Raw genomic sequence first — 26730 nt, 5'->3', positions numbered from 1 at the left:
GGCGGCGCTCCTATTGGACACCCGGGAGGGTCCCGCCCGCCTGGGGGTAGCGGCGGGACCTGGCTCGCGCACACGGGAAGTTGCGGCTGCTGGCGAGGCCACACGCCACCCGGAGGCTGCGTGGGCCGCTCGGAGCGGACGCCGCGTCGTCGCTAGGGCTGCGGCGGGACGGGAAGCGCGGAGCGGATCGAGGTTTCCGGCGGGCTCGGCAGCGGGAGGCCGGGCGCGGAGGCGCGGCTGCTCCCTGTCCAGCCAGGGGACGCGGCCCGGGGCAGGGCGGCGGCCGGCCCCAAGGCGCGCCGCGCCGGCGGCGGCTGCAACGACTACCCGGTGTCCCGGCGCGCGGGCATGGCCGCCGGCGCCCTGGGCCAGCCCGGCTGTGGGTGGGCACCCCGGGGGCTGTGGCCCAGCCGGCGGGTTCGAAACCGGGCGTTAGGCCCTGGGCTGCGGGCGGATTGGTAGTGGCAGCTGCTGTCTGCCGAGCGCCTGCCAGCTGGAGTCAGGGCCGCGCAGCGAGCGCGCCCTCGGTCACTCCCAGCCTGGCCCCGTGGCTCGCAGAGACCTTAACCCTATTTTACAGAGGAGGAGGTTGGGGCCTAATGAGCTTGCCCAAGGTCACGCAGTTGGAGAGCCGGAACGCTGGTCCGCGTCTCCCTCTTCCAGCATCCCCACAGCTACCCCGAGTTCACGAATGAGCCCGTGTGGCTCTTTCCTAGGAGGGGCAGTGCCATTTCCTAAGGTTGGAGGCATGACAGCAGTGTACCCACACCAGTCTGATGGCTTTTTGGCTAAGACCAAGTGGAGAAAATGCTTGGCACGCAGCGAATGTTTCATGAGGGATAAGCTATTTGTACGAGGCACGTGTAATAACACTTTATCGTCTATCTCCTTTAGGATTGGTGTGAGGAGGGCAGGCATGCTGAGACCCATTTCACTGACAGGAACACAGAGAGGGAACGATTCTCTCTCTGAGTCTTTTGGCCAGTAAAAGCAGTCAAGCTGGAGCCCAAGGCCGGGTGTCCCGACTCACAGCGGGGGGCTCCCTGCACCAACCATGAGCCGCCTGCTTTGGAAGAAGGTGGCGACCAGCAGGATCAGCTCAGGGCCAGCTCCAGCAACAGGACGCAGGGTCTCCAGCTCCGTCCTCGGCCCCGTCCCCAGCGACGGGCAGCTGCAGTCGCAAACGCCCTCTTCGGAGGACGGGCAGCTGCGGCTCAACCCCCTGCTCATCCAGATGCTCTCGAGAGGGCTGCACGAGCAAATCTTCGGGTGCGGAGGGGAGAGGCCCGACGAGGCCGCGGTGCGGCGCAGCATCAAGCACCTGCAGAAGCACGGGTTCTGGGGGCAGCCGGCCACGCCCTTGCCAGACGTGCAGCTGAGCCTGCCCCGGCTCTTAGGGGGCAACCTGGACCAGCACTTCCGCCTCCTGGCCCAGAAGCAGAGCCTCCCTTACTTGGAGGCGGCCGCCTCGTTATTGGAGGCCCAATTGCCGCCCCAGCCCGAGAGCTGGGCCTGGGCGGAGGGCTGGACCCGGTACGGCCCCGAGGGGGAGGCCGAACCCGTGGCCATCCCCGAGGAGCGGGCCCTGGTGTTCGACGTGGAGGTCTGCATGGCAGAGGGAACCTGCCCCACCTTGGCGGTGGCCATATCCCCCTTGGCCTGGTAAGTGAAGGGTTAGGAACAGGGAGCTACCATTTATTTGTAGGGGGCCCAGCTAAATGGTTTGGTACGGTGAACAGTTTCTGAGTTCCTGCTGTGTGCTCATTTAAGGACTGCTGGTGTGGTGAACTAAACCCGCTTAATCCTGCTTTTGTGGGGCTCACTGTGGTGGAAAGATACACACAGGCTCTCTAGACAACACCCAAGCGAATGTCAGGGGCCATGCAGAGAATCACAGTGTTGTATTTGAGACAGACTGAGAGACCAATTAAGGCAACCATGAGTTTGTGCCTCGACCCCTGGCCCCTAGGAACTTTTGTGAGAAGTCAGTCTGAAAAGTGTTTGGCTTTGGGAATGCTGATGGTTATTTTGGACAGGCAGATGTTCTCGGTGGGATTGTCCTACGCAGTTTAAAATACTCAGCGTCCCCAGTGTCTTCCATAAATGCCAGACCAGATCCTCAGCCTTTTCCAAATGGCCCTGGAGGTGGCCTGTCTTGACCGCCCCCGGCTGGAAACTATTACTTCCTTATCAAGTAGACGTTTTTGGTTCCAAACAGGTATATCCAGTCTCTCTCTTTTCTTTTAAATAACTTTCTAAGTGCTACCCAAGTTTCTTTTTCAAGCAATGATGGCAGTACTGTTTCTCCCCCCTTTTGTATTCTTCATTCCAGGATTAAAATACTATTTACAACCTTAATGCTTTCAGGCATGGCCAGCAAAAAAAAAGTTGGCAGTTTCTTTATTCCTATTGGAAGCTACATCTTTGTAAAGAAAGCTGCGAAATGTTATATATGCAGTTGAAAATGGTGAAAGCATGGCTAAATAGATAAGGTAGGCATTAATGGCTGAAAAGAGCAAATCTAGATGACTTTGCATTGATTTAGCTGAAGTTGTGATAAGAACCATGGTGCTTATGTAACTCGATGGCCAGAGTCAAGGGGAATACCAGCCATCAATTGAAAAAGTAGATAAAGTAGGCTTCGGTGGCTGGAAGGAAACCAGTGACAGTGAGATTTTTGGACAGCTGGTCATTTTTGGACGAGTCAAGTCCCCTTTTCTTCTGCCTTCTTCACTTCTTTTTTCCTTCTCATTCTGCCTTCATTCTCATTCCATTTTGCCAGTGGTACTGGGGCATTGCTTAGTTTGTCTGCTGGCAGAAGCCAGTGCTGAGGCCTAAGTTTACGCAAAGATCTTTCTCCTAGTAGTCTGTTGCGGTTGTAGATGGTACCTGAATAGCGGTCCATGTTTAACCTGGCATGCTCTGCTACACGGTTGTATAAAAAAACCTGACCAACTCACAGCTTGCAGGAGTTGGAATGAAGCCTGGACAGCTGTGTTTCTCATAAGGTAGTTTCCCAAAGGCTTTTTTGGTTAAGGGCTTTGGTCAGTCATCTGCCTGAAGGGTAACCACCCAGGCCTTGGCATTTGAGAGTCCAAGGAGAACTTTAGTATTGATGGCTCATCTTAATTTTGCTGCGTTGCACCCCTCCCCCCCAGCTTTTTGTTTGTTTGTTTGTTAAGATGGCTTCCCTGACAGCAGCAGGCCCGTGTCTAGACACTAGTGTGGCCTTCGTTAACTGAAGTCCTTGTCATCTTCATAGCTTTCAAGTAGTCAGCATTCTTGAGCCCTTGCTTCTGTTGTTTCAAAGGGCTTTGACCAAACGGGGTAAAAGAGGAAGGATTCCAGCTTGAATGCCTTGTGCAGTCCCACCATGGAGTATGCTCCAGAGTTTGCCAGGTTGAAAGCAGCTAGTTTTGCAGTTGGAACTTGAGGCAGATCATGCCCATCTTCCCCAAAGGCTGCAGGGAGCACCGTCAGAGCTGTATTGTCTACTATATGGCCTCAGTCCTTTGGAACGGTGTGTGGCTGGTAGCAGGCTTTTTGTTAGTGGCCCTTCTCCTCACTTTGCCTTGGGATCTGGAGTCAGTGTCAGCCCCTCACAAACAACACTCATTCTGTGTCTTCCACACCTACTCTGCACATGTACATATACATTCTCTCATCATGGTGTGCGCTGTGGCATCTCACTGGGGTGGCTGCTCCTGGAAGGTGCATGGTTTGTTTTTTAACTGAGAATCTCTGCAGCCCTCAGACGATTCACCCTATATGTGTATGCAGCATTTGTCATTTGTTTGTTTTTTTCCCCCCCATTTTCAATTAAAAAATTCTCTATTTTGGGTTGTTTTACCAACTCTCTCCTTTATTAGCACTTGGGACACTAGCTGTTTTGTGCTTAAAGGCCTAAGGGGTTGGTCATATCCATAGAGGCCTCAGAGCTAGCTACAGACTCAGTCAGCACGAGGCCTGCACACCTTCCTGCACATGGCACCCACTACCGTTGCATTTAGCTCCTTGTTAACCTGTGGGAGTTAGATAGTAAAGAAGCTTTATGATTTCTCTTCCCAATGATTACCTGACTTGTGCGAGTGAGTAGCACCCCTTGGGGACCTGGCATGCAGTGGGTGGTGTGGAACGGAAGTCTATTCCTTCATGGTAAACCTGCCTGCCTCTCATCTCCTTCAGGTATTCCTGGTGCAGCCGGCGGCTGGTGGAAGAGCGTTACTCCTGGACCAGCCAGCTATTGCTGGCTGACCTGATCCCCTTAGATGTCTCTGCTGGTGTCAGCAGCTCCACCCAGCAGGATTGGCAGGAACAGCTGGTTGTGGGGCACAATGTTTCCTTTGACCGAGCCCATATCAGGGAACAGTACCTAATTCAGGTGAGGCTGCTGGAATGGCAGGCTTTGGACCTGGTCTCCTTTGCTAAGGAAAGCATATTCTTTTCTTTCTATTTTTGTATTTTATTTTTATGTGCATTGCTGTTTTTGTAATGGGTGTTAGCTGAAACAGGAGTTACAGTCAGCTAGCCCCTCTGTTGCAGCCTCTCCTCTCCTGCCCTTTCTTCAGGGCTCCCGAATGCGCTTTCTGGACACTATGAGCATGCACATGGCCATCTCAGGGCTGAGCAGCTTCCAGCGCAGTCTGTGGATGGCAACCAAGCAGGGCAAGCAGAAGATCCGGCCCCCCACAGATCAAGGTCAGAGGCCCCAGAGGAAAGCCAATCGTCCAGAGGTGAGAGTGCTTGGGACTGCCCGGAGAGGTATACCCAGAACCCTGCCACTGTCTGTTGGGCTTAAGACCAAGCTGATCCCCCTTTGGTTTATCAGATTTCATCTTGGGACTGGATGAACATCAGCAGTGCCAATAATCTTGCAGATGTGCATAGCCTTTATGTGGGAGGACCTCCCTTAGAGAAGGAGCCTCGGGAACTGTTCATCAAGGGCAGCATGAGAGATATCCGGGAGAACTTTCAGGTATGGTGTTGGCACAGAGCTCCAGATACACGGGCTGTGAGTGACCTGCAACTGAACTTGGGGAGGTACAGCTGTTGGGTCTGCCCCTGAGATGTGGCAGTGGCAGTAGGTACTTGTCCCTAATCACCCCACCCTGCCAACAAGTTCCTGTCACCTTGTGCTAGGATCTGATGCAGTACTGTGCCCGTGATGTGTGGGCCACCTATGAGGTTTTCCAGCAGCAGCTGCCACTCTTCTTGGAGAGGTGAGAGGGAGCCAGGTGAAGTCCTTGGGTGTGGCTAGGTCCTGGCACCAATCCCATTGTAATCAGTGGGGCTGATTCTTCCTCAGGCTGCTCACTAGCTTTTGTAGGCTGAAAGAATGGAGCCCCTCTGTTCAGTGTATCCACGTGGACTCTGGGTTTCTGGAGTCAGTGATGATTGTTACTCACCCAAGGTTCAAACCTTGGTTTCTGTGGGTCTCAGTGTTTTCACCAACAAATATACGGATCTACCATATTCCTGGTTGTGAGGTCCATGCATAGGCAGTCATTGCCCTGTATGGGATTGTTAGCACAGTGCATGGCACTGACTTGTCACTCAGTGGCCCTCATTCTTTCCCCCCCCCCCCATCATTTTCATATGCCCAGTTACAGGTAAAGGAACTGAGGCCCAGAGGAGTCAGGTGACCAGTGCAGGGCAATGTGGAGTAAAGCTAGGTTCAAGCCTGTCTGGTTTTAGAGCTGTGCTACAAGCTGGTTGGCTTGAACTTGTCAAATTGTCTTAGGGATTGGGTCATGCCTTGTTCTCCTGTTGTCATTTATGGTGGCCCTTGGTATCTGTCCTTAAGGTGCCCCCATCCAGTGACTCTGGCTGGCATGCTGGAGATGGGTGTCTCCTACCTGCCTGTCAACCAAAACTGGGAGCGCTACCTGACAGAGGCACAGAGCACATATGAGGAGCTCCAGTGGGAGATGAAGAAGTCGCTGATGGATCTGGCTAATGATGCCTGCCAGCTGCTCTCAGGAGAGAGGTAGTCAAGTCCTGGGACAAGGCAGGTAGGAGGCCTGGATTTTTAGCTCAGCCTTAACCCTCACCTGTTGGACTGGCTCTGCAGGTACAAAGACGACCCTTGGCTCTGGGACCTAGAGTGGGATTTGCAGGAGTTTAAGCAGAAAAAGACAAAGAAGGTGAAGAAGCTAGCTTCAGCCAGCAAGCTGCCCATCGAGGGAGCTGGGCCCTTTGGGGAGCCCATGGACCAGGAAGGTGGGAAGCTTAAGGTGGGAGGTGGGACAGGGTGATCTCTGGACAGTCCTAGGACCTGGAGTGGGGGTAGGGGGGTTCCTCGGAAGAGGTTGCTATAGTCCTTCAGACCTGTGAGTCCCTTCTGGTCCTAACCTCCTGACTCTGGCACAGATCCTGGACCACCCAGCGAGGAGGAGGAGCTTCAGCAAGATGTAGCAGCCCGCACCCGTTTACAACAACTAAAGAACAGCATAGACCGCCTGCCTAAGCGACCCCAGCACCTTCCTGGACACCCTGGGTAAGAATGGTTCTCTCTAGCGTCCAGGGTGGCTGTCTTGTGTGACCCTCTGGGCACTCCTTGTGTGGGCCTCTGCAAGGTCTTGGGCCTTGGTTGGTGTGCATTCATTCTACCTTCCATCTCTGCTCAGTTGTGTTAACTCTGACCCCAGCGGCTTTCTGAACACATTCAGCACACACAATGCATTGAGCCCCTGTTCTATGGATGCTACCTGTGGTAGCTGTAGGGGCACACATGGCACTCATCTCCCTTCTAGGGGCAGCTGGTGTGCAGACTAGCCAGTGCAGCTGACCTGTAATGAGACTTAAGAGCGTACAGTTTAAAGGCAGTTCTGTTGTGCCTGTGGAAATAAGAGGCAGTTTCCTTGAGGAGTTACCCTTCATTGGAGTCTTAGAGGCAGAGCTGAGAAAAAGGGCAGCCATAGTGACCAGTGCTATAGCCTCATGGTACTAGACAGTCAGTGTCTCTACAACAGTGGGGGTTCTTGTGGATAGGAAGGAAGATCTTTCTTCCACTTAGAGGCTGCTTGAGCCTGGAAAGGAGCTTTGCCAGTGAGACGCATGGGATTGCCTTCTGAGATAACTTAATAAGTCTAGGACATACCAGATAGGTCCAAAGCCCCCCAAAGGACAGGACTACTGATTCTTGGCTGAGTCACCAGAAAGCCTGGAGGTCTTGGAAGGTGGGTTGGGTACATTATGAGAGAGAGACCCTTCCTTACTCTTCAGTGTGATATCCCCCCCCCCCCCCCCCCCCCCCGCTGTTGGGGGAATAGGTGGTACCGGAAGCTCTGCCCTCGGTTCGATGACCCCGCATGGACTCCTGGCCCCAGCCTCCTCAGCCTGCAAATGCGGGTCACTCCTAAGCTCATGGCACTGACCTGGGATGGCTTTCCTCTGCACTACTCAGACACTCATGGTTGGGGCTACCTGGTGCCTGGACGGCGGGATAATCTGCCAGTGAGCCCCACTGTGGAGTCAGCTGGGCTAGCCTGCCCCTATAGGTGAGATTCAGGTTCTGGCTCCAAGGAGGAAGGGACTGCATCCCTTCCTTTACTAGAATAACCAAGGTGGGGGGAGCTGTGGTCCAGTTGTCTGGGTTCTAGCTCTCTTTCCCATGGGTTACCTGCCCCCCTGACCAGAGCCTTGCAGCCAGCGCTCAGGAGCATCGCTGCTCTCACAGCAGCACAAAGGGAGGGTTTTGGACGTGGCCTGGGAGGGGAGGTTCCCTGCTTCCCTTGTGTGGGATTTGAGTGCTGATGATGTGCCAGACACCGTGACTGGGCATTTTGCAGTGCAAATCTCACTTGGAACATAAGCAGCTCCATGAGAAAAGATTTTTACTTTTATGCATTTCTTATTTTATTTATCTGTTCGTTTTTAAGACGGTTTCACTCTGAAGCCCAGGCTAGCCTGGAATTCACTATGTAGCCTAGGCTGGCCTCAGTCTCAAGGCAATCTTGCCTCTGCTTTTCTCTTTTTAAATAACTGTTATTGTTTTTATTTTTACTTATATAACTGTTTGGTATGTGTGCCACATATATATATGGCAGAAAAGGGTGTCCTATCCCTTGGAATTGGAGCTGTGGATGGTCATGAACCACCATGTGGTTGTTAGGAACCAAACCTGTGTCCTTTGGAAGAGCAGCAGGTTAAGAGTGCTCTTAACCACTGAGCCTGCTTTTCAACTACTGTAATTATAGGTGTGTGCCACTGTACCTGGCTTGCTCTGTTTGTTTGTTTCTCTATTTTTAAATTTTTAACTTTATGGTGCTGGAGAGTGAACTCTGTCCTCATGTACAGGAGGCAAGTGTCTTTCTTACTAGGCCTGGTATCCACATTTATAGTTGATAAAGGCCTAGAGAAGCTGGTTGATGTGTTTGAGACCCTAACCCTGAACTTTGGACAGGCAGGTGTTATGGAGAGGTCAAGGTATTTAAAATGGCCTAGAGTCCTGGCTCCACAGGACAGCTGGAGTCACTTGTCAGGCTTCCTGATGGGAGGGGCTGAGCCCACACGTGGGTGAGTGAACAGGAGCCAGCTCTGCAGTGTAGCCTTCAGTCTTGATTTCCCCTCCTGCTTTGCTCCCAGAACTCTCAAGCATAGAGGAGCTTGGATTTGAGTCAGACCAGTTATCACATCCCAATCTGTAACCAGTGTGCTAAGTCCAAAAGGGTTGGTCGTTGTATTTAAAATGCGGGGAAATGGCTGTCTCCTTTAGAGCTAGTGTGAGATCTAAAGAAAGAGACCCATAGAACACTCCAGCAAGCTCCATGGCCTGAACAGGCATCCAGTAATCAGCTGTTATTTTCTCTGCCCAGAGCCATCGAGGACCTGTACAAAAAGCACTGTCTTGAACAGGGGAAGCAGCAGTTGAAGACCCAGGAAACGGAGGTGGCTGAGGAGTTCTTAGTCACCGACAATAGTTCCATGTGGCAAACGGTGAGGACGTGCTCTGAGCCTGTTGGATGAGGGTCTTCTTTCCTAGGGTAATGCGGCATCTTTTGAGTGGGAGCTGCCACTGGTTGCTCATTTTAGACTGGACTGGTCTGAGTTCTCTTGAGGGAAGGGCTGGTAGATTCAGGCCTACAGCTACCTGCCTCTCTCACCTGATTCCCGGGCCCATTCAGGCAGAAGAATTAGGCTGCTTAGATGTGGAAGCTGAGGCCAAGATGGAGAATTCATTGCTGGGCCAACCCCTATCTCTGGTGAGCAAGACACCTGCTTGGATTCTCTAGGTGGTAGTAGGTGACAGGGACCTCCTCTTGCTCATAAAGTTCTTTTCCACCAGAATTCACTAGGTCTTGGGGTGTTTGGAGATGCTGCCCTGCTCCCCTCTGGTCCTGTAGGTGCAGGGAGACCAAGGAGGGAAACCTATGACTTCATGCCTTCCTTTCACTTTCCAGTTTGCCTACTCAGTTTCAGGCCCTTTTCCCATCCCCCTACCCCCTGGCCCTTGCTGAATGCAGGTGCTGGAGCAGGGCCTGATCTGGGTGTGTGGCCCCCACAGCCTGCTGCTTGTGTCCCCCAAACCAGCCAGCCCTCTTACCACCATGGCAATGGACCTTATAATGATGTGGATATCCCTGGTTGCTGGTTCTTCAAGCTGCCTCACAAGGTACATGTTCTGTTTGTATGCTGCCTTTATGCAGACCAGGAGACTGCTTGTGTGGGGTTGGCAGTAGTAATGGAGCAGGAGTATGACTGGGCAAGTTTCATCTCTCATGCTTTTGGTTTCCTTTTGATAATCTAATGGAGAGGCATCCTGGTGGGATTAATTGACATGGACATGATATATCGAGTGTCAGTCACCTGGTAGCTTCTATTGGCTGTTGATACTGCCTTCGTCTGATTATTTTAGTATGTGTGACCGTGTGTGTGTGTGTGTGTGTGTGTGTGTGTGTGTGTGTGTGTGTATGCGCGCACACGTATGTGTAAGATACCAATGTGGGAATTGCCCCAGTTTCTGGAGGTTCTAGATTGTCTTGGGAGAAGGCCTAGTGTTATGTCAGTTCCCTACCTGGTGGTCTGCCACCTGTCTCCAGCCCCTGCTTTCTTTGTCCTCTATAGGATGGTAACAACTACAATGTGGGAAGTCCTTTTGCTAAAGACTTCCTGCCCAAGATGGAGGATGGCACCCTGCAGGCTGGCCCAGGAGGTGCCAGTGGACCCCGTGCCCTGGAAATAAATAAAATGATTTCTTTTTGGAGGAATGCTAATAAACGTATCAGGTAGGCCAAAGTGGGGTAGCAGGAGGCCACCAGTCTGTATGGCTGGTCAGGTGTCTCCAGCCCCAAGCTTCCTTTCCTCCCATTCTACTCTGATATTGCCTGGGTTACTGCAGAGGGCTAACCTAGCCATAGTTCAGAGGCTTAGCTGTTAGTCAGGTGACATGGACCTTGGACATGCTTCTCTTGCACCAACTTCAGTTTCTCTGTTTATGTAAAGTGGGAATTTGATAGCTCTCCCCAGCTCCTGTTAAATCCCCTAGCTTTACTGCTGGAGCCATGGGTTGTCAATGAAGACCTTAGAGGGCTGATTATCTATAACCTGTATTAGGGATTGAGAGCTGAATCTTTCATCTCAGAGGTCGTTTGCAGATGGCTGTGGGTACAGCCCTTTGGGAAGGGGTGGTAGTCTGCCCTGATTGCAGGAAGGTAGTGCTAGCTGAGGAAGAATCAGAAGATGCCTTCGAAGCTGACCATTCCTAGATTCTTCTGTGAGCCCAGATCCTCCTGTAGGTCCAGGCTTTGACTGAGTTAGTAAGGTTAGTGAGGAGAGTTGATGCCAGGCCTCAAGGGGACACAGTATCCCTAAAGCTGATCAGGTACAAATGCTGGTGACAGCATACTGAGGTGGATTCTGTTTGTCATGGCTGTGCTGAGCTTCAGCCTTCTTGTCCTCTAGCTCCCAGATGGTGGTATGGCTCCCCAGGTCAGCCCTGCCCCGTGCTGTGACCAGGTATGGCCTACTGAGTGGTTGTGGGGAGAGAACTCAGTAGGGTGGGTCTTGGGGCTAGAGCAAGCTGCTGACACAACTCTGCTTCTCCATCCCAGGCACCCTAACTTCGATGAGGAAGGCCGCTATGGGGCCATCCTGCCCCAGGTGGTGACTGCTGGCACCATTACCCGCCGAGCTGTGGAGCCCACATGGCTCACTGCCAGCAATGCTCGGGTACATGTTTCCTCTGTTCCTGACTTCTGTTCTTTGTCTCTTAGGTCTCAGAAAACTACCTCATAGCCTTTGGAGATTTAGTAAGGGACAGGAGAAGGAAACTAAAGTCTGGGTTGCACAGGGCTCTGATTCAAGTCTGAGTTCATGTCATTCATTCTATTAGCAAATGTGTTTTAGGTGCCTGCTGCTGGCTCAGCAGTGCTAGGCATAGTGGCCACAGCTAGCATGGAGTTTAGATGAGCCAAGTTGGGGTGCTGGCATAGTTTCATAGGGTTTTTTCATTTTCTAGCCTGCTATTGACAGGCCATCTCTGCACACAGTCTGGATCAATGCTGTCAGCCAGCCCTAGGCCTAGCAATCCAGGGTAGCAGTTGCCTTGGGCTTCTAGGAGGGCCTGACCCCGCTTTTCCCACAGCCTGACCGAGTAGGCAGTGAGTTGAAAGCCATGGTGCAGGCTCCACCTGGCTATGTCCTGGTGGGTGCTGATGTGGACTCACAGGAACTGTGGATTGCAGCTGTACTCGGAGATGCTCACTTTGCTGGTATGCATGGTAAGCAGGACCTGTGGCTCTGGCAGGGGTGTGGCAGCAGGACTATTGGTCCAGGTGGCTGGGCCAAATGTTCCAGAGCTTCTCACTGTTCTCTTGTTCTCCAGGCTGCACGGCCTTTGGCTGGATGACGTTGCAGGGCAGGAAAAGCAGGGGCACTGATCTGCACAGTAAGACAGCCAGCACCGTAGGCATCAGCCGGGAGCATGCTAAAGTCTTCAACTACGGCCGTATCTATGGGGCTGGGCAGTCCTTTGCTGAGCGCCTACTGATGCAGTTCAACCACAGGCTGACAAGACAGGAAGCAGCTGAGAAGGCCCAGCAGATGTATGCTGTCACGAAGGGCCTCCGCCGGTGAGGGTCCCTTTCCCACCACATTAGCATCCAGGGCTGAGGACCTGCTTTAAAGCTCTCTTTTCCATCTCTTGAATGCTCCCCCTCTAAACCTAGCTGCAGGATAACGTTGTCTTTATAGTGTTAGATTTTCCTCACAGGGTAAAGCTGTACTTAGGGTATATTGTCATCAAGTAGTCATCCATAGCTATAATTAGGTAATATCTGCAGTAGCTTAGGGGTCTTAGTTAGGGTTTCTATTGCTTTGATGAAACACCTTGACCAAAAAGCAAGTTGGGGAAGAAAGGGTTTATTTGGCTTACACTATAGCATTGCTATTGGTCACTGAAGAAAGTTAGGACAGGAACTCAAAGAAGACAGGAACCTGGAGGCAGGAGCTCATGAGGGGTGCTGCTTACTGGCTTCACAAGGCTTACTCAGCCCGCTTTCTTATATAACCCAGAACTATTAGCCCCCTCACCCCCCCATGATCTGGGTCCTCTCCCATCAATCACTAATTGAGAAAATGCCTTGCAGCTGGGTCTCATGGAGGCATTTCCTCCTGCTGAGGCTCCTGCTGACGATTATAGCTTGTGTTGACACACAAACCAGCCAGGACAGGGTCTGATGCTCATGGCTATAGGAACAAGAGTGTACAGATATAGGAGACAGGAGCTGAAGAAATAGCTATGCACAACCCAAGTGCAGGCTGGTCCTGACAGGCGAAGCCTTGCAGTTTGCTCAGATGTTTTCCCCAGCAGCGCTGCATGCTGTATGCTCAGGCCCTTCACATGCTTTCTGGCAGGCTCATGTGCAGAGAAGAGGTAGCAACACTGGCAGGTTTGTTTCGGTATACTGTGTAGTGTTCCCATTTAGATAGCGGATTAACTGTAGAAATTGTCTTAGTTAGGTTTCTATTTCTATGATTAACACAATGACCAAAAGCAGTTTGGGGAGGAAAGGGTTTATTTCATCTTACAACTCAACTCTGTTTCCACTCCAGCACTGAGGGAAATCAAGGCAGGGACTGAGGTGCAGAGGCTATGGAGGAAGTTTAATTTTACTGGCTTTCCTTGAATACTCTGGGACCATCTGCCTGGGGTGGGACCACCCACAAGGGGCTGTACCCTCCCACATAATTCATTAATCAAAAAACAACACTACAGACTTCCTGTAGGCCAGTGTGATGGAAGCATTTTCTCAGTTGAGGTTCCTTCCTCCCAGATGACTCTAGTGTCGTTTTTTATCAGCTTGATACAAGTAGTCAGCAAACTCATTCTGAGAAAAGACTGAAACTGAGTAACGGATGCAGGGTGTAGTGGTGACTGTATGTACTGGAACCAGGATCTGACAGTTCAGAGCAGGTGGACCGTGTCTTGTAGGGTTCATGTTGTGGGCAGTGTCCAGGTGGTGAGAAAGTGATGAGAAAGGAGGTTGGGCAGTAGTTGTAGAAGTGAAAACATCACAACAATTTGAACTGCAGCCCTAAATTGTGGGGATGCTCTTTCCAGTAGGTGAATTGGTTCTGGAACTCTTAGGAGCCGGGGTCAGTAGGAGTTAAGAAGCTGGGCTTGGCTGTCTTGTTTTTGGCTTCTCTAGGAGGACAGTTCAGTGTCAAGCAAGCACTGGGACAGTATGACCAGGAATGGCTTGTGTTGGGATTTGCCCTTTATTAGCAGCCCAGACCTTTAGGAACACAAAAGCCCGAGTTTCTGTGCCCCTTTCTAGCTGTTGAACCCAGCAAGTCATTCAGTGTCTTTGAACCTGTTTTCCCTGCTGAATTAGCCTTGGGGGAGAAGCGTGACCAGGGGCTGTTTGGGAATGCCACAGAGGGCGACACTTAATGGGCATGTCATGGTGCTATTCCCCATAGGTATCGCCTGTCAGATGAGGGTGAATGGCTGGTGAGACAGTTGGACCTCCCTGTGGACAGGACAGAGGATGGCTGGATTTCCCTACAGGACCTTCGAAAGATCCGGAGAGAAGCTTCAAAGAAGTGAGAACCTTCTTCTGTATTCAAGATGCAGGACTGGTCCCAAAAGGCTGACACACTTCAGTTTTTTAGCACTGGACGATGCTAACAGACAGAGCCTGACCTCATGGTTTCTGTCCCTCAGGTCACGCTGGAAGAAGTGGGAGGTGGCTGCTGAGCGAGCGTGGACAGGGGGCACAGAGTCAGAGATGTTTAACAAGTTGGAGAGCATTGCCATGTCTGACACACCGCGTACCCCAGTGCTAGGCTGCTGCATCAGCAGAGCCCTGGAGCCCGCGGTTGTTCAGGGAGAGGTGAGGTACCCTGCCACCCTTAGAGTGTGGAGAGAAGCGGGAGGGCATGGTCCCCAGACTAGAGCAAACTGATAAGTGCATCTCCCATTACCGTTGTCCGCCTGTCTTCCTTAGTTCATGACCAGTCGTGTGAACTGGGTGGTACAGAGCTCTGCTGTGGACTACTTACACCTCCTGCTTGTGGCCATGAAGTGGCTGTTTGAGGAATTTGCCATTAATGGACGCTTCTGCATTAGCATTCATGATGAGGTTCGCTACCTGGTACGGGAGGAGGACCGCTACCGAGCTGCCCTGGCACTGCAGATCGCCAACCTCCTGACCAGGTATGTTGGTTGGGTCTTGGGGCCCATTGAGCAGGTCTGAGTTGTCAACTCAAAACTGACTGGCTTAGCTTTCCTTTATTTCTTAAAGTTTATGGAACTCTTAAAAGGGGCTTCAACTTTTCAGAAGTTGTAGCATGTGTCAGCACTAAATCATTCAGGTGGTGGCAAAGTCAAGGAAGTTGTTATTGCTCCCCTAGTAATATGAGTAGAATCAATGACAGAAGACATTTCAACTCAGAAAAGTACGATGTTTTTCTTTTTCCTCCCTTAAATATTTAAACTGCATAATGAGGAAACACAAATACAACTTAGAAAACATGTTTTGTGTATTATTGACTTGCATTTTCTTTGTATTTTGAGTCAGGGTCTTTATGTAGTCCTTGCTGTCCAGAATTCTATATAGACCAGACTGGCCTTGAACTCAAGAGATCCACCTGCCTTTGCCTCCCCAAGTGGTGGAACTAAAGTTGTATACCACCATGCCTGTTGAATTGCATTTTCTTACACTAAAAATCCTAGTTCATATGGATGAGTTAAGTATTACTATTTCATGTTGATCTGTCATTCAGAACCAATCTGGAAACCATAATCTATTTTGATAAATCAGTAAATAACAAATTTACAGTTCAACATTGTTACCCATGCTCTCTTCTGGGCTTGGGGGGTGGTGGTTATGTTTAAAATTCAGCATTAATTTTTCATATTTGAGGCCAATAATTGAAATTATTACTATTATTTTTTTTAGTCTCAATAAAGTATTCCAAACTGGAAAAGTGTGTTGAGTCCCTAATTGTATTTCAGTATCTCAGTCTCAGAGGTATCAGGCTGAACATGGAGGCAGCACAGCCTTCACTGTCATGGTTTTGCTAACTGGGTGACTGACACGGGAGAAACCCTGCTCTGTGGGATCCATCTCTGGTCACTCCTTCTGGAGTGAGGAGTCTGTACTCACAGCAGGGCATGACTGTGAGCGGGCACCGGGTCTCTTTCAGGTGCATGTTTGCCTACAAGCTGGGTCTGAATGATCTGCCCCAGTCAGTCGCCTTTTTCAGTGCAGTAGATATTGACCAGTGCCTCAGGAAGGAAGTGACCATGGACTGTAAAACCCCTTCTAACCCAACTGGGATGCAGAGGAGATACGGGATTCCCCAGGGTGAGCACAGTCTTTGTTCCTCATATACACAGGATGGGAGGTGGCTGGCTTAGAGCCTTAGCCCCTGGAAGAAATCCACTTTTAACAGGGCTCATGTTCTAACACAGACATGATATTCAAATCACAAAGGAAGGGAGCTGTTGCAGAAAGTGGTTCATAAAATGAAGATGTTAGAATTTCAAGTATTCAATATAACTGACCAATTTTCAAAACTACACCAGAAATTTTTAACAATTTATTGAATAAGTCAAAGTGCATTCATTCTTACATGGAAAAAATACATCTTTACTGAAAATACCAGAGTGGGTCAGAAAACTTGTTTTCTATTAAAAATGTGGCTAAGACCAACCACCATTCCTGACAGTTATCCTCAACAGTTCCACCCACTGTCTTTTTTTAAAATTCATATTTTTGAGTGCAGTCATAGTTCTTCTGGAGGCATCCTAACCGATTCCCACTGTCTTGCAGGTGAAGCACTGGATATTTACCAGATAATTGAACTCACCAAAGGCTCCTTGGAAAAACGAAGCCAACCTGGACCCTAGCTCCATCTGGAGGCTCTGTATTTGCTCCTGTGGAGCTTCATTGGAGTAGTGCAGGTTCCTAAACTCAGGCGTTCAGATGTGCTTTTTGCAAAAAAGGCATGCCTAGGCAGCCATTTTTCTGTAGCAGAACCTGCCCAGAAGAGTCCTTCTAACTGAAGGCACGGTTTGGTGGGTTTAGAACCAGGACGCCAACATCAGTGCAGGCTGTATGACAAGGGTACTGTTGGGCACAAATGAAGCAGATGCCCACAGGTCACATTAACTCAGGCATATTTTCCTTTTCTTCTTGGCTGGTTCTCTGTCCTGCTCTGTATGTGCTGGTGCAGTGCCCTAGAACGGGGGGAGTGGAAGCTTTGGTAACCCTGCCCTAAGGTGATGGGAATAAAAACAAACACCAAACTCCTGTATCAGTCATGCTTTCCTCTGTGCCTCCCAGGTGGGTGTTTAGAAACCTCCATCCTAACTCCCATGGACTTTTGTAATACTAGGACTCAAGCATCACAGTGCTCATATGACCTTTCCAAGGAGAGATACACATTAGGGCCTAGAGTTCAATGGCCTAAAGAATCCAGGATCGATTTTCTAAGCCGATGCAGGTTATCGTATATACACTTCCAATTTTGAATGGATCTAGGGTACTAATGTTACTAGTTTTAGCTTCAACAAACATAAGATGGAACCCTTCCAAAAGCAAGGGAACAGTGGGTTCAAATAATGAAATGGAAAACCTCACATGAGAGTACAAAATTCAGCCAGAATGCTGTAGAAACAGGACCCTTGCACAGGGCAGTTTGCCCGCCACATGTGTACCTAAAATATGTGTAAGTAGGCACTGACCTCTTCATTTTCATCTTCATCCTCTCGAAGAACCATGTCTAGGATGTTTCCTTTGATCTTGAAGTCGCGAGAAGTACTTAGCTTCATGTGCTGCATCAAGTTTACCTGGGGCAGATAGACAGACAGGCTTATAAACATAGGTACTTACTTAGGAACAGCTTAACATGCTTTTCAGTGTGTACCTGGAAGACCCTGAGTCCACCAAGTCAGAAATGGCAAACACTGCTGTGTCACCGCCTACCTGGCTTGACAGATGCCTTCAGCAGGAAAGGAAAGTGGATATAGTGTTTTTACCTTGGACTTTTTAGATAGCTGGATTAGAAACTTTTCATATTGTTCAATGGCAAAGACGAGGTTAGGGATTGGCTTGGTTTCACGAAGAACTTTGGCCTAAGGGCAAAAGAACATTAAGACTTACACTCTTAAAAGAAGAAACCCACTTTGGCCCTTGACGTTTCTGATTGGTGAATACGCCTGCATTGCTGGGATTATTCTCTCAAATGAGGATCCTGTCACTCAGGCTGCCTCCCACTCTTCATCCCTGGGGTTTCTCCTAGTCCTGGTGCCACTGTCCCATTTTTAAAATACTTCTGAGACAGACAGCTTTCTAGCTGCACATCAAGACCTGCCCATGTTTTCCTGTATGATATACACTATAACTTATTTAGCTGGTCTTTCTGACATTAGCTATTTCTAGTATTTCCCTTTAATAAAGTGTAGTGAGACAAGCCTGTACCTAGGTCTTCCTATTTCCTAAAATATAGTCTCTTTCCTGCATTCACCAATCCTTAGATTTTTTTTTTTTCCTTTTTTTTTTTTTCTTTTGGTTTTCAAGGATTCTGTGTAGTCTTGGCTAGCCATGAAAAAAAAAATCTGGCAGTGCCACCCCCCCACCTGGCTAATTCTTATGTCTTTTACAGAGCACCTTTTACACTCTTGCTTTTCCTAAAAACAATTTTCAATGTACAAGTAAGGCGCACTGGGTCTGAACAGCTTACCATGATTGTGCCAGCTGATGCAGCCTTCTCCTTCTCTGTGCACTTTGGGTTGTTAGTTCTCTTATTCTAAAGAAACAGAAACATTGTCTCATTCCTCAAGATGCCTCTGTAGGCTGCAGGTTTTTCTGAGGCAGAAAAACTATGGTGCAGTATAGCCCTTGGTGATGAACAGTTAGTTAAATGGACACTGTTGAGGTGCTAGCAGGAACAGGCATTTTCCTGCTGGGCGGCTGACTAAAAGGCTATGCATGCAGAAGTCTACAGTCTCTCCCCTTCCCCCCTCCATGAGACAGTTTTTCCGTTTCTCTGTATTGCTTTGGAGCTAGCTCTGTAGACCAGGCTGGCCTTGAACTCAGAGATTTGCCTGCTTCTGCCTCCAGAGTGCTGGGACTAAAGGCATGGGCCACCAACACCCAGCTACAGTCAGTCTTCTTAGAGGTAATCTTATGCACAATATAGTTGCCATGCTTGGGAGCTGTCACAGGGATACTTCCTGAGTAGTAGATTAGTGTGTAAGGTTCCTAGACAGAAAAGAGGAACTTGTGGTGGTGCACACCTTTAATCAGCATTCAAGAGGCAGAGGTAGGTAGATCTTGACTTCTAGGCCAGTCTGGTCTACATAGTTCCAGGGTAGCCAGAGCTACATAGTAAAACCCTGCCTGAAATAATAGTCAACATCAAAATACTAACAGGAAAAAGAAAATCAAGACCTAAATGAGGGGAGATGGAAAAACCACCCAGTGTCAGTGAAACAGGAAGCCTTCATTTCAGAAGGAAGGCCTTAGCCTGAAAAGGAAACTAGGGAGACAGGCAGGGAGATAGGTCCTCATGCTTATGCTCTGAAAAGATTCAGAGGCACTGGTATGGAAAACGGTGGAGTGAGGCCCTATTAAGGAAAGCAGCCATGAACAGACTTCCCTGACCATGTGGGAAGTGAGCCATCCTCTCAGGTTTGTGTCCAAGGTGGCACCCTGTTAAGACTACAAGTGAACCCTGTGCACTGCCCTTAACTGACTAAAAAACCAAGATTTAAAGCCAGGAAAGAGAAAACAAATCAGAGGCAGAAACGTCATCAGGTGCTCATAGGCCTGAGCAGGGTTGGTTTTGCAGTGCCACTTCCCATCAAGGTCTAGGGCTGTGCTGCTCCCACAACTCTGCACCCAATCCCAGCCCTCCCTGTGTGTTGGTTGCTGTCACCCAGAAATGAACCAAGGCTGCCTTGTTCCTTCTCTAAACACCAGCATACCAAATGCTTCCTTTGGTATATCAAAGTCTGTAAAGCTCTCAAATCTTAAGTTTGTTCAGATGGGGACCTCTGGCTGACATGCAGGAGAGACTGTATACTCAACCTAGGTGGTCAAGCAGCTCTAGGAACAAAGCAATGTAGCTCTTTTTCTTTTTTAAAGATTTATTTTTATTATTTTAAATATTCTCATCTGCCCTTTCCAAAAGAAGTCAGAAGTTTTGGTCTCCTGGAGCTAAAGTTAAGGCAGTTGTAAGCCACCTGTATGGGTGCTGGAGACCTAACGGGTCTTTTCCAAGAGTGCTTAACACTCCTAACCACTTACTCATTGCTCCAGCCCTCCATGAAGCCCTTTTTTGAAGATTATTTTGGGACCGTCCCCAAATTACTTACTTGTACATAAGAAATGAAAGAGTAACACATGGGGGTCAGATGAGAGCCAGACAGCTTCACCTGTAGCAAAGGAGAAAGACATGTATGTAACTGTAGCAATAAAACATCTCCCATCCTTAGGAGAGCCAATCTCAACTTACCAACTTTTCCACAGTGTTTGGAATTCCTCTGGAACTCTGACACACCTGGAGATACTAACAAAGAATTCCTAGATTATCTATCCATCAGCCATGGAATATGTCTCATTGCTGACTACAGAGGAAAGGGTCCATTCAGAGCAAAACCAGACACAGCTTTCCTTCCTATAAGCTTCCCAGACAACAAGGAACAAAGGAGTTGCTTCTGGCTTGGACAGCTCAATGCTTTAAGAATCCTTCAGGCGGAGTCCTACATCTAGGAGACAAATCTGTCCACTTAAGTTGCAAGTAAAGACAGGTTCCCTGTGTCTCCTCTACAGTAGCTTAGCAGCCATAGCAAGGGACCCGAGATGCATGTTCCACACACTGCCTGTGTTGTTAGTCTAGATCACTTACAGAATATAACCTACTTAGTTCCCATCACCTTCTGACTTCTCTGAGGACCAGAAATGTGTATGTCCATTCTCTGTCAGAGGTGAAATCCATCATGCCAAACAAAGCTGACTTAGATTATGTCAGCAAATGTTGCTCCCCTGACCTGGAGAGCTCCCTATCAACTACCGATCAAATGACAACAAAACTGTGACACTGGTGTGGCAAGAGCTGGGTTCAGAGGCACTTTGCACCTGATTATCTCCCCAAAACTCACGTATTTGACAAACGCTGTCAGGGTGCTGTATATTTTAGACAGGTCCTTCAATAAAGTATCCACGCAGCTGCCTGATGGCAGGGCTGTCTGCACTAGTTCATGGAAGAATGTAACCAGTGTTCCCAGCTGCATGATGATGGCCTTCTCGATGAGGAGATTTGGTGGGACTGCTCGGGAAGAGGCAGCTTCTGAAGAGAAATGAAACTGATGCTGTTCAGTCTTACGTCCCAGTCAACAGTAAAGGAGAATTAAAGCAACACCCCCAAGTAGTCCACATCTATATTTTGTTGGCATTACAATCCCCACCTGGAGCCATTTCTTCTGACAGAGTTTCTTGATTCACTGAGCCCTTAATCTTGGTGATTAACCAGTCCACTTCTTCTAGGACTTTCTCAGCCTGACTCAGGACCAATAACTGTGAAAAGAATGTGTGGCATGGTTCACATTGATGGGGCAATAACAATCGTCACTTCCACAGGGACCTTACAGGCCCAAGGACAGAAGCTACGGTGACAGCCTCTTCAGATGGAGCTGGGTTGTTTCCCATCGATCACATCAACACTTACACAGACAGTGGGGGCAGCTGTTCTCAAATTCACCATTGCATAATGGTTTGTCTTCTCTATGTCTACATCCTGGAAAGGAAAAGAGGCAAGGCCTAAGACCAGTAGCCATGGACTTGGCCTCACTCCCCATACAGGATGCCACACCATACTTGTTGTGCTACCTGGTCTATGTCTCCCAGTTGCCCATGGATATCCTGGGACAAGTCACGAAGCAGGGTGACAGGACTCTTATACAAGACATGCAGGCTGAAGAATAGGTTCATCAAACTCTTGCAGAATGAGGCATCCTCTAGGAGTGGGAGGAAAGGAAGGGAAGTTTGATACACTTACTGTTACAGCCTTTGCAGGCTGGCCACGCTAGTGATGGTGTAAAGGTTTGGTGACAGTGATTCTGTATAAAGCCTTCAGGAAGGGAGGCAGGAAACTCACCCTGGCTGTGTTCCTTGCAAATCTTAGATGTCCAGGATAACACCTGTACAAACTGAACAAAAGACCTTCAGTTGTTAAAGAAAAAGGCACAGGGTACGGTGGCTGGGAGGCAGAAGCAGGCAGATGTCTGAGTTAGAGGCCAGCCCAATCTACACACTGGGTTTAAGCCAGCCAGGGCTACAAAGTCAGACCCTGTCTTTCTTTCTATAAAAAAAAAAAAAAAAAAAAGAGGAAGAGAAACAAAACTAAACATTTGTCAGAACAGAAGAATCCTAGACCTTTCTAGGCCTAAGCAAATCACCTACCAAAACTGTGCCTGGACTTAATCGATTACACAACAGCATAAAAATGAGCCCAAAGGGATGAGAAGTAGCAACACTTCCCATAGCACATGGCTGGATACTCAATGTCTGTGTCCTTGAGGACTAGATGTCCTGAGATCTGGATCTGAGTTCTCCTCTCTGAGCTTCCTCTGCTGCTACCATGGTAGCCCAGGGCTAAATACCCTATGTCCTGATACTTCAGATATGAGGCGTGGGAGAAAATCTGGGCTATAAAGACAAATGAGAAGGGGAAAATGAGGAAGACACACACACACACTATACACACACACACTGTATGTATACACACACACACACACACACACACACACACAAAATTTTCTTAGGTGAACGAGACTTGAGGTTTTGGGGTAACAGAAATCTGAAACAGGCTTACAGGCACAAAGGCACTGATACACAGTGACAGTTAAGTTCAGACAACTAAAGATTTTGGCTTGTTGGAGGGAGAAAGGTCAATTATAAGGTCAATAACTAGACGGTCAATCAGTCAATAATAAGCCTTTATGAACTGATATTAAGACCTTCAGTACCCTGTGCCAATGAGGTAACTATGCTGTAGAGGCTTTCTACTGTGGTGAGAGTGGTGGGGTCTGGGGTAAGAATCTATATTTGTATTTGCTTCCATAGGAAAATCGTGAAAGACCCAGACAAGATTGCTTATTTAAGAACACATGGAGGGGATGCGTAAGGAAGACTGGTGATGGTAAACATTGTTATACTTCCTTATTTTCAAACTACAGCATTTTATTATCCAAATTCAGTAGGATCTAGGAATGTAGATCAATTGTTAAGAGTGCTTCTGATGCGTCCCTGTCATACCAGCAGCTAAGAGGGGGAGGCAGAAAGATCATACATAAGCTTAAGGTTCTATGTGAAGGGACACTGGCCCACTCGAGCATGTGGCTCTGGCAGGCCTTGCCCTTCTCCCTCATTCCCTTACCATGCTAAACCATTAGATTACATTGCTGAAACTGCCCCCAAGGTCTATTCCCTTACTTGGCCACTTACCCCTCCTAAGGCTGACTGCTAAGGTCCGGCTATCAAAAGCCCTCCTTTGGATCGCCTAATTAACACGTCCAGGTAAAATTAAACACCTCATCTTAAAAGAGTCTCCATTTTCCTATGTGCCATGTCTGTCTCCTCTATCCAGAGGCCGTCCATTGTCCCTCCAGGACAAACATCCCTGCTCCCTTTCTCTTGTCCCCTTCCCCTTCTCACTCATCCCCCATCTCCTTTACCTCGGCATCCTAGAGCATCCTAACACAGACCTCCCCTTCTTCTCCTCATCCTCCATCTCCTTTACAAAAGCAACCTAGAGCATCCTAACACAGACCTCCCCTTCCTCTCCTCTTAAGAATGACACCTGCAGGGTCATTTGCTGCTGTTTTTCTGAGTCAGAAAGCAGCCACTTTAACTTTTCTTTCCCACTTAATAAAGGATCTCTGTGAGAACAGGTGTTTGGTGTGATCTGTGCCTAATCTAGGGTCAGAGGGAGCCCCTGCTGTGCTGGGGAGGTCTCCTTCAACATGTCCTATTTTGGGTTATTTTGCTGTAAAAACATTCTGGAGGAGAAAGGTTTTGGTTTGTTTTGGTTTAACAGTTCATAGTCCATCACTGAGGGAAGTCAGGACAGGAACACAAAGCAGGAATCTGGAGACAGGAACTGAAGCAGAGGCCATGGAGGGATGCTGCTCACTGAATTGCTTCCCATGGCTTGCTCAGCCTGCTTTCTTATAGACTCAGAACCACCTGCCCAGGGGTGGCACCACCTACAGTGCACTGAGGCACACACACATCAATAATTAACCAAGAAAATGCCCTCATAAACCTGCCTGGAGGCAACCTGAGGGAGGCAATCCCTCACTTAAGTTGCCCTCTTTCCAGATGATTCTAGTTCATGTCAAGTTAACAAAAAACTAGTCAGGATGGTTATCCTTAGCAACATAGCACATGCAAGACCAGATCCAGCTACATGGCATCCTGTCTCAAAAAACAAATAAAAAACATTAAAAAAAGTTAAAGACACAATCTGAAGTTAAATGGGAAGAGGTTGAATATTGTTAAATATTTTTCACCCATCGGTCTTTCCAAAGCTCAGTTAGTTTTCCTCAAACTCCCCCAACCACAGTAGCAGTACAAATGAATGAAGCTGTCTCAGCATGGGTGAACTATCGCAGGGATGGAGTAGAAAGGGAACTTGTCCCAGGCCAACCTGGATCTAGGACATTAGCACCTGTGTGCTCAAACACACCATCACAGGTGACAGTCTCTCAGGTGACAGTTTCTGGAGGCAAGAGCCCACATGAGAAGGAGCCTTGCCTCTCTAGGGCTTCAACAGGACAGGGGTGGATATGGATGGATGCTAGCTCCTATGGTATTCTTTGCTGTCCTATGGAGATATTACTATGAACAGACCCACAAAAATGACCCTTCTCTCCTGTTTGTGTGTGAATGCTCATGTTTGGGCAATCTAAGTACATGTACATATATACCTACATATACATACACATGCATATGTACACATACATACACACAATCCATCTCTGCAGGTATTTTTGCTTTGGGATTATGGTCACTCTCACTGACTTAGCATTTGTTAAATTCCTCAAACTTGTTTTTTTTTCCCTATGAAATCCAAATGCTACCTTCATGATTAAAGCTCTGTCATTCCAGAAAAGGCAAAAACATCAAGAAGCACAAAGACTAGGAAAGAACTGTGCTAAAAGGCCGAGGGCACCAAAGATAAACCTGTCTGATACAAAGAGTGTTTATGGTGAGTGAAACAAACAGAACCAGTATGCCCTGGACCTTACATGGCTGCAAAAGCTCCAACAGGAACAATGTACAAGAAAAGACATACCCTATGGCTTCTTCAGAAGGATATTTAGAGGACTACTTTGGTTTGACTGTTTGAAGTAGGCTGGCCTCAAACTTGCTATGTGGTGGAGGATGACCCTGAGAGTCTGGTCTTTGGATTACAGGCGTGCACCATCACACCAGATTTATGTGTCTGGGGATCAGATACAGGCAGGCCTGTGTACAAGGTAAGCTCTGGTCCTACTGACCAGTCACATCCTCAGCCCTAGACATAAGCTTTTATGAGGACACAGTTCTTGTCTTCTGAGGGACACTAAATGGGACTGAACAAGTATGCTGTTACCTGAGGAGAGGTGGGCTCCAGCAGCCTGGACAAGGTGGAGAGAATCATGATGAGCAACAAGGCCTCTTTACTGTTAAAATCTTCCTCTTCACTGTTAAGCAAGTTCAACAAGGACCTCTGCAAAAGGAATGGATATATATAGATGGGAGTAGACATTTTGCATCAGAGAAGAGACATCCAGCCAGGAAGCCTCATGGCTACAACAGAATGATTCAAAGCTATGTAATTCCAAGGATAAAAGTCTGAAAAGAACCCTGGATTAAACAGCAGTTTTCTGTTTCAACTATAAACTAAAGAGTTCTCTTGAGAACTAGGGCAAGCTATTCATCTCACTCCCTGCAATACACATGAGGGACAAACTAGTTTCTGATGGTTCTCATCTGCTTGGAGCTGGAGCTTAGCTTCTGACCTCAGGGCTAGACCAGGCCCCAAACTCAGCTGCCCTGGCACCTGTGCCCCGACAGTGGGATCTGTCTGACTGATCCGTTTGGCAGTCTTCCTTTCTACAGCAGAGCACTCCACAGGAATATTTCACTTCTTCTGATCCTATAAATGTTCCAGCAACAAGTCCAGGGACACTGTAGGAGTGTGAAAGAAACCCTTGACACGGAGCACACTGATACTCTGGCAATTATGGTGAGAAACTTCACAGGCTTCATTTTTCCAGTCCAGACATCTGCTAGACAAGGCCAATTATACCACATAATCAAACCAAAAACCCTGTGCCACAGAGAACTGGCTTCCTTTCTGCCCCTTAAACAAGGGTTCTCATAGGCCACGAGTTCTGCCTGCTGGGTCCTCACTAGGACCTTTACCAAAGTAGCACCTTCCTCCTAAGCTCTGTCTGTGACTTCCTGCCTTACTCCTCCCAGTACAACTGCTCCTCAAGGATCCTCACCTGAAATTGCCGGATCTGGAATGTAGCTCTTTGAGTGACAGTGACACCTGCTTCTTCTCCCTCTTCTTCTGTACCTATGACATCTGGAAATGGAAACAATCCTGTCTTCTTCAAATTGACTCAGGTTTTTGTTGTAGAGTTCTTTTTTGGGGTGTGTGTGTGTGTGGGGGGGAGACAAGGTCAAAGTAATAACCCAACCAATTCTGGAACTTCCTGTTGCCCTGAACCTGCAATCCTCCTGTCTCAGCTTCCTGAATACTGGGATAACAGGTCTGCATCACCAAGCCCAGTTCTTTTCGAGCCCCCACCCCACCCCCTACTTATGTACTAGGGATGGACCTAGGTCCTTATGTGCTAGGCAAGCGCTCTACCAACTAAGCTGTATTCTCAGCCCCCCCTTAAAGATTTTATTTATTTATTTAGTATACAGTGTTCTGCATTCCAGAAGAGGGCATCAGATCTCATTACAGATGGTTGTAAGCCACCATCTGGTTATTGGGAATGACCTCAGGACCTCAGGAAGAGCAGTCAGTACTCTTAACCTCTGAGCCATCTCTCCAGCCCCCTCTCAGCCCTTTTTTACTAGAATCTTCCCTTTATTTTATATGTATGGGTATTTAGCCTGCATGTGTATCTGCATTCACAAAACTGTAGAGAATAGAAAAAGGTGTCAGATCCCCCTTGCAAGTGGAGTTACAGATGGCAGTGAGTCACCATGGGAG

At 48.6% G+C, this 26730-nt stretch overlaps 2 protein-coding genes across 3 annotated transcripts in view; one reads left to right on the top strand and one right to left on the bottom strand.

Annotated features, from left to right (window-relative positions):
* Positions 1-24: 24 nt before the first annotated feature.
* Polg (DNA polymerase gamma, catalytic subunit) lies at positions 25-16756 on the top strand. Of its 2 annotated transcripts, XM_051206585.1 has the most exons (23): positions 25-192; positions 895-1662; positions 4186-4381; positions 4569-4733; positions 4829-4975; positions 5140-5219; positions 5804-5986; positions 6071-6219; positions 6370-6496; positions 7272-7499; positions 8817-8937; positions 9126-9203; positions 9506-9613; positions 10066-10226; positions 10903-10956; positions 11052-11169; positions 11585-11720; positions 11825-12071; positions 13924-14046; positions 14168-14336; positions 14451-14659; positions 15652-15812; positions 16281-16756. In XM_051206585.1, the coding sequence occupies exons 2-23, from the start codon at positions 1055-1057 to the stop codon at positions 16355-16357; spliced, it is 3645 nt and encodes a 1214-aa protein (XP_051062542.1). In that variant the 5' UTR covers positions 25-192; positions 895-1054; the 3' UTR covers positions 16358-16756. The 2 variants fall into 2 exon arrangements, with proteins under 2 accessions (XP_051062542.1, XP_051062543.1); XM_051206586.1 differs by lacking the exon at positions 10903-10956.
* Positions 16035-26730, bottom strand: part of Fanci (FA complementation group I) — a 55143-nt gene continuing 44447 nt past the window's right edge. The window contains exons 26-38 of the mRNA XM_051206600.1: positions 26009-26091; positions 25111-25227; positions 21610-21661; positions 21342-21469; positions 21181-21249; positions 20921-21029; positions 20615-20802; positions 19969-20022; positions 19829-19888; positions 18193-18258; positions 17489-17584; positions 17195-17299; positions 16035-16687 (exon numbers count right to left, since the gene is read on the bottom strand). Coding sequence (XP_051062557.1) covers positions 16616-16687; positions 17195-17299; positions 17489-17584; positions 18193-18258; positions 19829-19888; positions 19969-20022; positions 20615-20802; positions 20921-21029; positions 21181-21249; positions 21342-21469; positions 21610-21661; positions 25111-25227; positions 26009-26091 — 1199 coding nt within the window. The 3' untranslated portion in view covers positions 16035-16615. The remainder of the gene's footprint in view (positions 16688-17194; positions 17300-17488; positions 17585-18192; positions 18259-19828; positions 19889-19968; positions 20023-20614; positions 20803-20920; positions 21030-21180; positions 21250-21341; positions 21470-21609; positions 21662-25110; positions 25228-26008; positions 26092-26730) is intronic.

The sequence above is a fragment of the Phodopus roborovskii genome, unplaced genomic scaffold, assembly GCF_943737965.1.
Source record: "Phodopus roborovskii unplaced genomic scaffold, PHOROB, whole genome shotgun sequence".
NCBI lineage: Eukaryota > Metazoa > Chordata > Mammalia > Rodentia > Cricetidae > Phodopus > Phodopus roborovskii.
The sequence above is the reverse complement of the archived record's forward strand: the minus strand, read 5'-3'. Positions and strand labels throughout refer to the sequence as shown.

Coding starts and splice junctions, on each gene's coding strand:
- Polg (XM_051206585.1), top strand. CDS start 1,055: ATGAGCCGCCTGCTTTGGAAGAAGGTGGCGACCAGCAGGATCAGCTCA. Junction 1,663..4,185: donor GCCATATCCCCCTTGGCCTG/GTAAGTGAAGGG, acceptor CATCTCCTTCAG/GTATTCCTGGTGCAGCCGGC. Junction 11,170..11,584: donor TCACTGCCAGCAATGCTCGG/GTACATGTTTCC, acceptor CTTTTCCCACAG/CCTGACCGAGTAGGCAGTGA.